The sequence below is a fragment of the Pelophylax lessonae genome (genome assembly GCF_965119305.1).
Source record: "Pelophylax lessonae genome assembly, chromosome: 8".
Classification (NCBI taxonomy): domain Eukaryota; kingdom Metazoa; phylum Chordata; class Amphibia; order Anura; family Ranidae; genus Pelophylax; species Pelophylax lessonae.
The window spans coordinates 126,885,564-126,900,816 of NC_138775.1; the positions used below are offsets into that span (position 1 = coordinate 126,885,564).

General features: G+C 42.5%; 1 protein-coding gene across 1 annotated transcript in view; it reads left to right on the forward strand.

The window, feature by feature from the left end:
- Nucleotides 1-15,253, forward strand: part of GUCY2C (guanylate cyclase 2C) — a gene marked incomplete at both ends in the record, with an annotated part of 728,187 nt that overhangs the window by 536,998 nt on the left and 175,936 nt on the right. The window contains one exon of the mRNA XM_082266300.1: nt 5,879-6,071. Coding sequence (XP_082122426.1) covers nt 5,879-6,071 — 193 coding nt within the window. The remainder of the gene's footprint in view (nt 1-5,878; nt 6,072-15,253) is intronic.

Genomic DNA, 15,253 nt, shown 5'->3' on the forward strand with positions numbered 1-15,253 from the left:
GCAAAACATCTGAACTTGTGTATAGTGGTATATATACACACATAATTATATGTATATAGACACCTAGACATATATAGGTGTGATAGTAGCAGAAATATATTACTGTAAATGATTTCATTAGCGCAAGCATATATTTCTGCTACTATCACACCTATATAGGTCTAGGTGTGTATATAAATATATGTATGTGTGTATATACACCACTATACACAAGTTCAGATGTTTTGCCTGCCTCAAAAGAACCCCAAAAAATGCCAAAAAAACCGCTAGCGTAAAGAAAAAAATGCCAAGGTGTGTTTTTGCTGGCATCTTTTGGGGGTTTTTGGAGGCAGGCAAAACATCAGAACTTGTGCACAGTACCACTATACACAAGTTCAGATGTTTTTCCTGACTGCAACGAACCCAAAAAAATGCCTGCTTTGAAACCGGCGAGGTGTGAAAACCGAGAAGAGAAGCTAACCCCCTGAGCTGAAAGTATTCTAATACAAACAATCTTTTTTTTATGGTTCTGGACATGCTACAGAGCTGAAACTTCACATGAACACTTTTTAGACCCCCCAGATACGAAATCCAAAGTAAAATTAAAAAATCTCTTTTTTTTTTTTTTTAATTTTTTCAATAATTGGCTTTTTTATCAAAAATTACAATTTTTAAGAACTTTTTTTGTGTGATTTTGTGTCTGGGGGTCTAAAAGGTGTACCTGTGAAGTTTCAGCTCTGTAGCATGTCCAGAACCATAAAAAAAAGGATTGTTTGTATTAGAACACTTTCAGCTCAGGGGGTTAGCTTCTCTTCTCGGTTTTCACACCTTGCCGGTTTCAAAGCAGGCATTTTTTTGGGTTCTTTGCAGTCAGGAAAAACATCTGAACTTGTGTATAGTGGTACTGTGCACAAGTTCTGATGTTTTGCCTGCCTCCAAAAACTCCCAAAAAATGCCAGCAAAAACACACCTGGGCATTTTTTTTTTTTTTGACGCTAGCGTTTTTTTGGGCATTTTTTGGGGTTCTTTTGAGGCAGGCAAAACATCTGAACTTGTGTATAGTGGTATATATACACACATAATTATATGTATATAGACACATAGCCATATATAGGTGTGATAGTAGCAGAAATATATTACTGTAAATGATTTCATTAGCGCAAGCATATATTTCTGCTACTATCACACCTATATATGTCTAGGTGTGTATATAAATATATGTATGTGTGTATATACACCACTATACACAAGTTCTGATGTTTTGCCTGCCTCCAAAAACCCCCAAAAAATGCCAGCAAAAACACACCTGGGCATTTTTATTTTGACGCTAGCGTTTTTTTGGCATTTTTTGGGGTTCTTTTGAGGCAGGCAAAACATCTGAACTTGTGTATAGTGGTATATATACACACATAATTATATGTATATAGACACCTAGCCATATATAGGTGTGATAGTAGCAGAAATATATTACTGTAAATGATTTTATTAGCGCAAGCATATATTTCTGCTACTATCACACCTATATATGTCTAGGGGTATATATACAGACATATATGTTCATGTCTGACATCAAACATGTCCTCAAAAAAGCACTGGCAGTGGCAGCCCCTGAAGCATGAAAAATGCTTGGCTGGTGAGAAGCCATATTCCTGTCCCGAAGCAACTCAGAGAAATGATCATTTCTCTATAGCGGTCACCCTGCTATGGAAGGGTTTTGTCACCCTTCCATAGCAGTCACTGTCAGTTAACCCTACACTACACTACGGTCCCTTTACACTTAACACTTTCCCTACAGAAACTAAATTTTTGAAGCTAACTTAAGTGTAAAGGAGCACTCTAACTACACTAGATATCCCTTTCCTCACACTAAAAATAGCTAAATGACACTTTGTAACAGATTAGAACAGAACAGCATTCCACCCTCTTCCATGTCCCGTACAAGAATGCTAGGAATTTGGCGGGGGCGATCTTATATACTGGGGGGCGTATTCACTAATGATTGGTCTAGGGACCCCCCTAGTCACTCCAATCACATTCCTAGCATTCTCCTGCCCCCTCAATTGGCTTTTGCTAATGGTTCTGGTCCAATCACGGGCTCTTAAAGCCCATTTCCTGAAGCATTGCATTTTGGTCGGTTCTGGTTGCCGAATTCCGAACTTTTTGGGCAAAAAGTTCTAAATTCGGCCGAACCTCGAACACCCAATGTTCGGGCCGAACCGATGGTGGATCCGAACTGTTCGATCATCCCTACTAGACATTATCTTAAAGAAAGTCAACAGACTATTTATTTATTACCTTAGGTCAACACAGCATGTCTGGGGAATTTCCTGAACAGACACTTTTAAAGGAGATCTAACCTTTCAGTAACCTAACAAAAAAAAAATGGATGTCATTGCTTCATATTTCTATACAGAACAAAATATAACATTTCATTTCTATTTGTAAATTTAACCTCCCCAAATAAGCCTGACATATAGATATATATACAGTGGGTACGGAAAGTATTCAGACCCCCTTACATTTTTCACTCTTTGTTATATTGCAGCCATTTGCTAAAATCATTTAGGTTCATTCTTCTTCCTCATGAATGTACACATAGCACCCCATACTGACAGAAAAACACAGAATTGTTGACATTGTTGCAGATTTATTAAAAAAGAAAAACTGAAATATCACATCGTCCTAAGTATTCAGACCCTTTGCTGTGACACTCATATATTTAACTCAGGTGCTTTCCATTTCTTCTGATCATCCTTGAGATGGTTCTACACCTTCATTTGAGTCCAGCTGTGTTTGATTATACTGATTGGACTTGATTGGGAAAGCCACACACCTGTCTATATAAGACCTTCCAGATCACAATGCATGTCAGAGCAAATGAGAATCGTGAGGTCAAAGGAACTGCCTGAAGAGCTCAGAGACAGAATTGTGGCAAGGCACAGATCTGGCCAAGGTTACAAAAAGATTTCTGCTGCACTTAAGGTTCCTAAGAGCACAGTGGCCTCCATAATCCTCAAATGGAAGACGTTTGGGATGACCAGAACCCTTCCTAGAGCTGGCCTTCCGGCCAAACTGAGCTATCGGGGGAGAAGAGCCTTGGTGAGAGAGGTAAAGAAGAACCCAAAGATCACTGTGGCTGAGCTCCAGAGATGCAGTCAGGAGATGGGAGAAAGTTGAAGAAAGTCAACCATCACTGCAGCCCTCCACCAGTCGGGGCTTTATGGCAGAGTGGCCCGACGGAAGCCTCTCCTCAGTGTAAGACACATGAAAGCCCGCATGGAGTTTGCTAAAAAACACCTGAAGGACTCCAAGATGGTGAGAAATAAGATTCTCTGGTCTGATGAGACCAAAATAGAACTTTTTGGCCTTAATTCTAAGCGGTATGTGTGGAGAAAACCAGGCACTGCTCATCACCTGTCCAATACAGTCCCAACAGTGAAGCATGGTGGTGGCAGCATCATGCTGTGGGGGTGTTTTTCAGCTGCAGGGACAGGACGACTGGTTGCAATCGAGGGAAAGATGAATGCGGCCAAGTACAGGGATATCCTGGACAAAAACCTTCTCCAGAGTGCTCTGGACCTCAGACTGGGCCGAAGGTTTACCTTCCAACAAGACAATGACCCTAAGTACACAGCTAAAATAACGAAGGAGTGGCTTCACAACAACTCCGTGACTGTTCTTGAATGGCCCAGCCAGAGCCCTGACTTAAACCCAATTGAGCATCTCTGGAGAGACCTTAAAATGGCTGTCCACCAACGTTTACCATCCAACCTGACAGAACTGGAGAGGATCTGCAAGGAGGAATGGCAGAGGATCCCCAAATCCAGGTGTGAAAGACTTGTTGCATCTTTCCCAAAAAGACTCCTGGCTGTATTAGATCAAAAGGGGGCTTCTACTAAATACTGAGCAAAGGGTCTGAATACTTAGGACCATGTGATATTTCAGTTTTTCTTTTTTAATAAATCTGCAACAATGTAAACAATTCTGTGTTTTTCTGTCAGTATGGGGTGCTATGTGTACATTCATGAGGAAGAAGAATGAACCTAAATGATTTTAGCAAATGGCTGCAATATAACAAAGAGTGAAAAATTTAACGGGGTCTGAATACTTTCCGTACCCACTGTATATAGATATATTTTAAAGTTGCAATTCTGTTTGTCAAAAAGCAATATTTTTGTTTGTTTATGAAACTAAAATGTACTGGAGATTTTAGTAGACTAAAATCTACTGGAGACTTTAGTTGATTTCAATACGACTAAAACTAAAACAATTCAGATGACTAAAATACGACTAAAACTAAAATGGCATTTTTAGTTAAAAGTCTATGTCTAAAACTAAATGGAAATTTGGCAGCAGAATTACCACTGCTGACCAGAACATATGAGCCACAGACAGCGGTGAGAGGCCTTATTTAAACAGTGTGTTAGAGCCCCACCTAAACAGTAAGTGAAGGACTGGAGAGGCTGTATGCCTCTCTATTAGTGAAACCTAATCTAGTGCTTGAGGGAAGTAAGCATTGGTGCAAAAAAAAGTCAGGCACATATGAACTTTATCTAAAGAGTGTTTTAGAGCCCTGGTCCCTTATGTTTATGCCTCTGCAACATTAATGTACAGCTTTGTCAGTAAATTTTCAGAGGCATAAAAATACTAACCAGATTAATGAGCCACAGTCAGTGACGGGAGGCATCATTTAACCACTTAAGGACTGCCCGCCACAGTTATACTGAGGCAGGCTGGCCCTCCTGCACAAACCGCCGTAGGTATACGTCGGTCGCGCAACTGCAGCTAGGGGGCGAACGCTCCCACTCGGCAGTGGGGACCCTGATGCACGGGACAGGTGGCTCCAATTGGCACCTCACACCCACGATCATTCCCCGCTGAGAGAGAACGGTCAGCTGTTGTAAACACAGCTCACGGTTCTTCTCTCTGAAGTGATCACAGAGCTCCTGTGATCCTTCTATGTAGGATCACAGGTCTCTACGATCATTTCACAAGCCACGTCCCCCCACAGTTAGAATCACTCCCCTAGGCTCACATTTAACCCCTTGATAACCACAGTTGTTAACCCCTTCCCTGCCAGTGTCATTATTACAGTAACAGTGCATATTGTTAGCACTGATTACTGTAGTAATGTCACTGGTCCCCCCAAAAGTGTAAAAAATGTCAGTTAGGGGTCCGATCTGTCCGCCGTCACAGTCCCGCTAAAAATCGTAGATCGCCGCCATTACTATTATAAAAAAACAATAAAAATGACATAAATCTTTCCCGTACGTGATAACTTTTGCACAAACCAATCAAAATACGCTTATTACGATTTTTTTACCAAAAATATGTAGCAGAATACAAATTGGCCTAAAATGTTAAAAAATTCAGATTTTTACATTTTTTTTTGAGAATGTTATATAGCAGAAAGTGAAAAATATTGTTGTTTTTTTTTTCAGAATTGTCGCTCTTTTTTGTTTATAGCGCAAAAAATAAAAATCGCACAGGTGATCAAATACCACCAAAAGAAAGCTCTATTTGTGGGAAAAAAAGGACATCAATTTTATTTAGGTACAGCGTCGCACGATTGCGCAAATGTCCATTAAAATAACGCAGTGCTGAATCGCAAAATATGGCCTGGTCATTAAGGGGGAAAATCTTCCGGTCCAGAAGTTGATAAAGAGTGTGTTGGAGCCCCAGCCTCCACTTATATGCTATGTTCATACTTCATGTCTAGGTTTAAAAACCCTTGTATTGGGGTGGGGGGCCCACTGTAAGGGAAAAATATTTTCTTCCCTGGAGTTCAGCTTTAAATATGTTTGTTTATGAAGCTTTTGCATTTTATATTTATCTTTGCAATTTGAAATGGTAATATTAGTGCTTATTTTAACTGTCATGTTGTTTGTGGTTATTTCAGGCCCGTTGTGAAGTCACTTAAAGAAACTGGATTAGTGGAACCAGAATTTTTTGAGGAAGTTACAATTTACTTCAGTGATATTGTTGGATTTACCACAATCTGCAAGTACAGTACACCAATGGAAGTTGTCGACATGCTAAATGATATATACAAGGACTTTGACCACATTCTGGATCACCATGATGTGTACAAGGTACTGGATAATATACATAAGAATAAATGAAATGATGATAGGATACCTGACTAGGTATTTTTCATTTTAGAACCTGTTTTTTTTAGTCTTCTTCCTATTTTGATCATTAAGCTCTGATGATGGGGGAATGTTGAGCCCCTGGAAGTGTCCAGCTCCCCATACCCTTATGGCACCCCCAGGCATCTAAAAATACAGCGCGTTTGTGGGTGCAGAAACTGCAGGGAAATTGCATGGTGCAAAAAATGTGTTTTTAAAATGCTACAGGAACCTTTTTCCTGCGATCAAATGAATGGACCTTCATGCCCACCCATGAACCAGGCCTAAAAGTCTACACATTATATTCCTTCCTGTCCTGCAGATCCTCTTCTTAAAGTGACAAAGGACTGCTACCTGTCTATGTATGTACATTCAGATATATGTATCGATGTAATTTAAGGCAACACCATAACATATGTATGAGTGTACCTGTGTCAGTAGTACATCTTGGACAATTTGGTGTGGTTGCTTTACCCCAGGAAGGTAGCTTTAGAGGATTATAGTGAGACCTGTGGATAATAAATAACTGGGTCAGACACTGTTAATAGGATACGGAGACTCTAGTCAAATTCTTCAAAGCTTGCTCCTCCTCACTAAGAGTCCTCGGATCCCTACGCCACCTCCCAAGACTACCATCCTGTGTACTAATAATAACTTTAATTTTAAGGGAAGAATATATATCACCAATATTCCCTGTTTTTAAAATATTATAGATACTGCCTTAGTTAAACTCAATGAAGGAGTAGATTTTACGGGAAAGTCACTGCCTGACTCTTTAAGGCATGCCGCAACTGCAAGTACTGGAAATAATTTTTGTTAGACAGATGGTATTTCCCTGCTAGTTTATTAAATGGTTGTAGTTCCTCATTATCAAAAAGCTGATGGAGAAGCTCAATTCCAGCCCTTTTCCATGAATCAGAGTTTTAAAGTTTTTCTACTTCAGGTAATCGTAAGGTGTTCCATATGGGCATATATTGGGTGTATCCCTCATGGGAAGTAGGTTTTTAGACAGTTGTCCAAACTTTATAAATTAAGTAAAATGTGGAAAAACAGGCTTTACTATAAAAATGATGAGCTACTATTAGTTGCACCAATGGCTGAACCGGAAGTTGAGAAAGTATAATTTGCTTTATGGGGTCCTCAGGGTCCTTTTCATTCCAGCCATGTAAATGCTGAAGTAGTGATGCCAGATAGTATACTTGGGAATTGGGACATATACGAAAGGCCTGCTGCTATCACTGTCATGGAGAAAGGGGGAGGAACATAGAAGGCCAAGATTAAAAACGGTTCCCCAAAAATCAATACCTGTAAGAATATAAACCTGCCCAGTGGATCCGTCTGGGAACCTCAGAGCTAAAAATGTACTGTTTTGGCCACTAGGATCGCCACCATCCTAGAGTGGGAGGTGAACATGGAATGGTATGCCCATCTGACCCAAGGTCTCTTTAATGAAAGGTACATATGGCTATCTAGGTGAGTTTCCAGGAGTACTAGTATATCCACCCGTTGTTTTTTAAGGAAGGCAAACGCTGCGGACCGTTTGAGTTTGTCTCTAAGGCCCCGGACATTACATGTCATTCATTTCAAGGTGGCCATCTAACCGAACAGAAAGGTTCAGGGTGCAACAGCTCCAGGCTCCCAAACTTCACCACATAACATACCTGCCCTGCAAACCGCACATCCTCCACAGCCATAATAAAAGTAACATAGATAAGCATACTGCACCATCTCTGCACACATAAAAAGGAAAAACACAAAATAAAAGTAATCATAAAACATATCATGAAGAGCACTTCATGCAAAACAGTAACCCCCCACCCCGCCCTGCACCAACCCCAACTCGTGCAGGCATAAAGTCCCAAAAAAACACAAACCAAGGTCCCCAGGAAATATTGTAGCTTAGAAATATGAAGGGCTCGAACATACAAAAACCTGAGTAACACAACGGATATGTTAGGATCGTGTAGGCAAATAGCTAGCCACATGCATATACAATGTATAGAAAAAAAAAGGATGAAAAATAAATCCGTGGGGACCCGGCACCCGAGCTGATCGGGTGCAGGGGGCGAAAAATCGCTGGATGGCAGATCGGGCCGTGAGTGCAGCCCCAGTAGTAGAGTGGGCATCAGTGAATCCGGTACCCTCCGCCGGGTTGAAAACGGGTGAAGTCTCCTCGCTGAAGTGGGTAGGAAGTCATAGTGGGGGCAGCTGTCCAAGCCAGACAGGAAAGCATCCCCCCCTCCGTACCCCATGCGGCAGTCTCTCCTACAGGTCGCCTGTCCGGATGTCCGTGCATAGGGGGGGGAGATGAGAGGAGGGTCGCCATAGCAGTGACAGGGGAAAAAAGGGTTGGCCACCGACCTCTATCCACGGGTGTCAAGGTGCTCCAACCAGGAGATGACTGCCTCAGGATCGTCAAAAAAGTGGACGCGGTCCTCACATTCCACCCGGAGACGAGCAGGATACATCATGGCGTATTTGATGTTCTTGACCCGAAGCATCCGCTTAGCCTCCATGAAGCCCTTGCGTCGTGTTTGTACCTCTGCCGAGAAGTCCGGAAACACAGCCACTTTCCCATTCCCAAGCGGAATATTCCCTTTCACTCTAGCCAGGCGAAGGATGGTATCCCTGTCACGATAATTAAGAAATTTCGCTATGAACGTGCGCCGCGGGGCTCCCTGAGGTGGTGGGCGACCCAACAGGCGGTGTGCCCGTTCCACAACAAATGTTGGCGATAGCGATTCCCTGCCATAAGTCTGAATGAGGAGCTGTTCCAGATAATTAGAGGGGTCTGAGCCCTCCACTGCTTCTGGCAACCCTATGAACCGCAAATTACATCTGCGTAGCCTGTTTTCCAGATTGTCCTGCTTTTGTAGGATCTGGTGGACTTGCTGCTGGAGATGATCAGTGGAGTGTTGGAGTGGGGGGAGGGAGTCCTCCTCGCTGCTGATCCTGTTCTCAGCCTCGGTCACCCTGTCCCGCAGCTGCCTCATATCCTGCCTGATCAGGGAGATATCTACCTTCACTTCGTCAATCTTTGTAGTCAGGGTTGCTTGGCATGCAGATAAGGCTTCCAGGACTGTTGCTGTGTCTGCGCCCGCCGCCGCTCCGAGGGCCTGAGACTTCCCGGCGCCATCTTGGGAGGAGGACTCTCCGTCCTGGCGGCGGAATTTATCAAGCTTGGCGGCTTCCTCGGGAGTTTTTTTCGGCGGGGACATAGCAGGATGGGCTCCGGAGTGTCCCGGGGAGCAGCGGGTCTCGGTAAGCAGTCGTGGGGAGACAGGATAGATGATGCAGGATTCAATTCCGGCGGAGCTCCAGCTACTCACGTCCTATCTCATGCCGTGCCAGGCCACGCCCCCCCAGTGATGCCAGATAGTACAATCTGGCATTGAGGACAGCTAGACCTCCTCCATCCTTGGGCAGCTGCAGGATTCCCAATCTAATCAATGGGTTTATACCTCCCAATAAGGCCCATAAACAGGGTATCCACCTGCCAAAAAAAATCTCTGAGGTAACCATACTGGGCAATTATGTAGAAGATGCAGCAATTGTGACATCTAGTAAAAAGAAGGGGGGGGGTGTGAACCACCAACCAACCTGCGCTAATGAATGTGATAATTATATTAATGAATTAATAAGGATTTATGTGTTTTGTGAAATTGCTTTCAACCTTGTGAGCTGCAACATAAGCTTGGTACACGTGGATAAATGCAAAATATATAAAGGTACGGCACTCAACAAGAAATGAATCAAATTATGTACATTATATAAACCACAAGGTGCTTAATAGTGAACAGAGAAGTAAAATTAAATGTGTCAAACTCCAGTGCTCAATCAATAGGGAGTGACAATAAATCAATTAAATATATCAACTCTCTAGTGCTCAAAACATCAAACAGATAATCCAAATATCAGCAGCTCATAGGAAATCTTAAACTTGAGAGGAGTGTGTATTCCTTTAAGCCTCCACTTCACTTGTTCACCCAGTGCAAGCAAACCTTACTGCTTACCAGAAATATGGGACCCCTTGATTATAGGGGGTCACATAAGCGTAATCGTAATCCTTTCAGCATATACTCGGACCAGACCGTATAAATCTCACACTGATATATATCCACATATAAATTGGCACTTGATGTAGAATACACTTTCTTAGCATCATTTGGCCCCCTGATGACATCAGCACGGACTGATTAAACGTACGTCGGGAACTTGAGATCGTAACCACAGAGGAACTTCCGGTCAAGGTGGAACGCAGGTGGAACGCGGAAGTGGTGTTCCCATCCCTTGTCACCGCGATTCCTACAGCTAAAGGCTTTTCTTTTATCTGGATGTAGTAAGTGCATTTTTAAATCAATTAAACAATTTAATATGAGGTACTGCACCATGAGAGCCTCTTTCTTTCTCCACTTATGTCATGGTCCTGATTAAAACCAGGGTTTGGTAACACACTCTTCCTGCTAAGAAAGTGTATTCTACATCAAGTGCCAATTTATATGTGGATATATATTGGTGTGAGATTTATACGGTTTGGTCCGAGTATATGCTGAAAGGATTATGCTTATGTGACCCCCCTATTATCAAGGGGTCCCATATGTCTGGTAAGCAGTAAGTTTTGCTTGCACTGGGTGAACGAGTGAAGGTGGAGGCTTAAAGGAATACATACTCCTATCAAGTTTAAGATTTCCTATCAGCTGCTGATATTTGGATTATCTGTTTGATGTTTTGAGCACTAGAGACTTGATATATTTAATTGATTTATTGTCACTCCCTATTGATTGAGCTCTGGAGTTTGACACATTTAATTTTACTTCACTGTTCACTATTAAGCACGTTGTGGTTTATATAATTTACATAATTTGATTTATTTCTTGTTGAGCGTCGTACCTTTATATATTTTGCAATTGTGGCATCTAAACCATCTTTACCGGTTGGCCCTGCCAACTACAGTTAAAGGCAGCTTGCTCCATATGTTCCCCAACTGTTTAGGATGCTTAAGCAATGGGTATAGATTCCTCTCTACATATGCAGTTATTTGTAATGTAACATGGACACCCAAATGTTTAATGTGGAAACTACAGCTATTTGGGAAGCTGAGCTTGGCAGATTACCCACCTGAGGATCTACCGGTAGAAGGACTGACTTTTCCCAACTGATTGTAAAACCTAAAAACGAGCCATATGTATTAATTAGGAACATCACAGCTACTAGGGAGGATGAGGTATCTCCCAGAAATAGAAGCATGTCATCAGCGTATAAAGCAATCTTGTCCTCTCCTAGGAATCTGCAAAACCCAATGATATTCAGTGACTGGCGAACAGCAGCTGTCAAAGGTTTGAGGGCCAGCGCAAAAAGGAGGGGGCGATAATGGGCATCCCTGCCTTGTTCCTTGTTGTAGTGGAAAGGGGACCAATACACGTCCATTTTCCTAAACCCGTGCCACTGGGGCAGCGTATAGAAGTTCAAATCCAAATTTCTGTAAACAGTGCTATGAAAAGTCCCACTCTATGCTATCAAAAGCTTTTGCTGCATCAAGTGACAATATAGCTCTATTACCTAGGTTATCAGTCGGGACCTGTAGATTAACAAATAGGCGTCTAATATTTATTGCGGTTGATCTATTTGGGATGAAACCAGGTTGCTCAATGTGCACAATCTTCGAGATTACAATTGCCAATCTGGTGGCTCGCAGTTTCTCCCTGTCAGCTTCAGAAAACTGTGGTAGCATAATGACATTCAGCCTCTTTATAAATTACTTTCTACTATGTAGCACCCTCCTAGGTAGGTGCAAGGTAAAAGCATCTTATGCTCCTTCTGCTTATCAGGGGAGCCTGATCTATTAGGTTGCCTGTTGCATGTTCTCGGGTGTGATTCACTGGGTCTGAGGGAGTGTCCCCACTGCATCCAATAAGGAAGCTTGTTGGACAGTGGAGGAAACCCAGCCAGTGATACATTGGCTTTTATGGGAGTCTTAGTGGGAGGGCACTCTTGCAGTGCATCCTGGGATTGCTCATAAAAGCTGGGGGGACATGTGACAGGGCATCTTTGGTGGTCCCAGGAGGAGGCTGACAGCTATCTCTCCTCCTGCTGTATGAGGAAAGTGGTCATAGGCAGTCGGCCTAGTGAACCAGGTGTGGAGCTGTGCTGCAGAGGATCCAGTAAAGCTGACAGTGGAGCTGCTGGCAGAGTCTTCTGGGAAAAACAGTGTCCGTGAGTACCAGGGGACTTGCCAAAGGGTCTGCCCAGGAAAGGGGACCGCTCCAGTGAAGTCAGAGGATCAAGGGGTCAGTTCACACAGAGCATCAGAGTAAAGGGGGTGCCGTGTAAAACCCTGAAGAATTGGGACAAAGGGGGTGCCAAGTAGGACCCTGAAGAGTGATTCACAGTGCAGTACAGTTCAGTTAATTCTTCTTCACTATAGTGGCAAGGTGAAGCAGCGGCCTTGCCGCATTAATTGTTAACCAGAAGTCCCAGCAATTGTTAATGCATAGTTATCAAGTTGGAGTATCACACTCATCCCTTCTCCTATCCCAGTTCTCAAATAAAACAACAAAAACCAAAACCCCTGGACTGTTTTCTGACTGAGCCAAGCACTTAGAATATGCTATATTGTCAAGTTGTTGCTATGGGTAACCCAGGGGAATCCATAACCAGCAGCTTCCATTGGAGTAGTGTTACAACTATATAGATCTTTTAAAGAAAAAAAAAATAACAAAACACAGATCTTCAAAGTAGTACGTGCAAATTTAGTTGGAGTTTCTTGCAATTCTACAACATGGGCCAGTGGTTTTTGAGCTTTTACAATTGCAACTAAGAGGTGACCCTCAAAATAGGGTTGCTGGAGGAAAAAATGCTTCTGTTCCGCTTTTTTTACAAGAGATTTCTGCATAGGCCTGTTGTTTTTGTATTAGTTTATGCTGAGCTTCTATAGTGGGGTTCATTATATACTGGAATTCGGCCTGCAAGACATTTTCGGCTACAGAGTACTTCCAGTGAATATGGGGGAGGTATATACACTGAACAAAATTATAAACGCAACACTTTTGTTTTTGCCCACATTTTTTATGAGTTAAACTCAAAGATCTAAGACTTTTTCTATGTACACAAAAGCCTTATTTCTATCAAATATTGTTCACAAATCTGTCTAAATCTGTGTTAATTAGCACTTCTCCTTTGTCGAGATAATCCGTCCACCTTACAGGTGTGGCATATCAGGATGCTGATTAGACAGCATGAATATTGCACAGGTGTGCCTTAGGCTGGGCACAATAAAAGGCTACTCTAAAATGTGCAGTTTTATCACACAGCACATTGCCACAGATGTCGCAAGTTTTAAGGGAGCGTGCAATTGGATGCTGACTGCAAGAATGTCCACCAGAGCTGTTCCCCGTGAATTGAATGTTCATTTCTCTACCATAAGCCGTCTTCAAAAGCGTTTCAGAGAATTTGGCAGTACATCCAACCGACCTCACAACCGCAGACCACGTGTAACCACCCCAGCCCAGGACCACCACATCCAGCATCTTCACCTCCAAGATCGTCTGAGAACAGCCAGCCGGACAGCTGCTGCAACAATCGGTTTGCATAACCAATGAATTTCTGCACAAACTGTCATAAATCGTCTCAGGGAAGGTCATCTGCATGCTCGTCGTCCTCATTTAATGGCATCTGGCACTTTGGAGAGGTGTTCTATTCATGGATGAATCCCGGTTTTCACTGTACAGGGCAGATGGCACAGTATGTATTGCATTGTGTGGGTGAGCGGTTTGTTGATGTCATCGTTGTGGATCGAGTGGCCCATGGTGGTGGTGGGGTTATTGTATGGACAGGCATATGTTATGGACAACGAACAAAGGTGCATTTTATTGATGGCATTTTGAATGCACGCAAGACAAGATCCTGAGGCCCATTGTTGTGACATACATCCATGACCATCACCTCATGTTGCAGCATGATAATGCAAAGCCCCATGTTGCAAGAATCTGTACACAATTCCTGGAAGCTAAAAACATCCCATAAAGGGGGGAAGATGGAGAGAGATTCTGTTCTGACACCATAAAAGACAACAACAGTGATTATATGCCAAAGGCCCTATCCCTCAAACAATAAAGTCGAAGAAGGGATATCCCACTCCCCTTTTTTCCCTTGGGAGGAAAAGGGATGGAAATAAGGGGGATTTTGAGGTGCCAGGCAGAAATTCGCACATAAGCAATAGTTAAAAACAATACATTTTATTAATATGTCATCATTAAAAACCAATTGCAATAGCAATACATTTCACATGGTGTGGCTCACTAAGCATATATTGGTAGTTGCAGCAAATGTGGGTAATTCTGGATCTACGTGTTTTGCCCAAAGCTAAGGGCTTTTCAGGATCCAAGAGACAGTTGAATTACCACTACTTCAGTCGTAGGCAAAAAATGCCAGACAATCTGGAAGATTGAAATGCCAAAAACTGTAGTTGACCCTTTACAAATTTTCCACTAGTTGGTCGATTCACATGCTGCTATTGATGACACTGATTTTATATATTTTCCGTGGTGTTTTTCACTTGGTTCAACAACAGTTTTTGGAATTTCCATCTTCCAGATTGTTTGGCATTTTTTGCCTACGACTGGAGTGGTGTTAATTCAACTGTCTCTTGGATACTGAAGAAGCCCCTAGCTTTTGACAAAATGCGTAGATCCGGAATTACCCACATTTGCTGCAACTTCAAATATATGCTTAGTGAGGCACACCATGTGAAATGTATTGTTATTGCACTATCAAATGTTATTGGTTTTTAATGATGACATATTAATAAAATGTATTGTTTTTAACTATTGCTTATGTGCGAATTTCTGCCTGGCACCTCAAAATCCCTTCTATTTCCATCCCTTTTTCTCCCAAGGGAGAAAAGGGGGTGTGATCGCCCTTCTTTTGACTAAAAACATCACAGTTTTTGCATGGCCAGCATACTCACTGGACATGCCACCCATTGAGCATGTTTGGGATGCTGTGGATTGGCGTATACGACAGCGTGTTCCAGACCCTGCCAATATCTTCGGACAGCCTATGAAGAGGAGTGGACCAACATTCCAGAGACGACAATCAACAACCTGATCAACTCTTTTCAAAGATGATGTGTTGCACTGCGTGAAGCA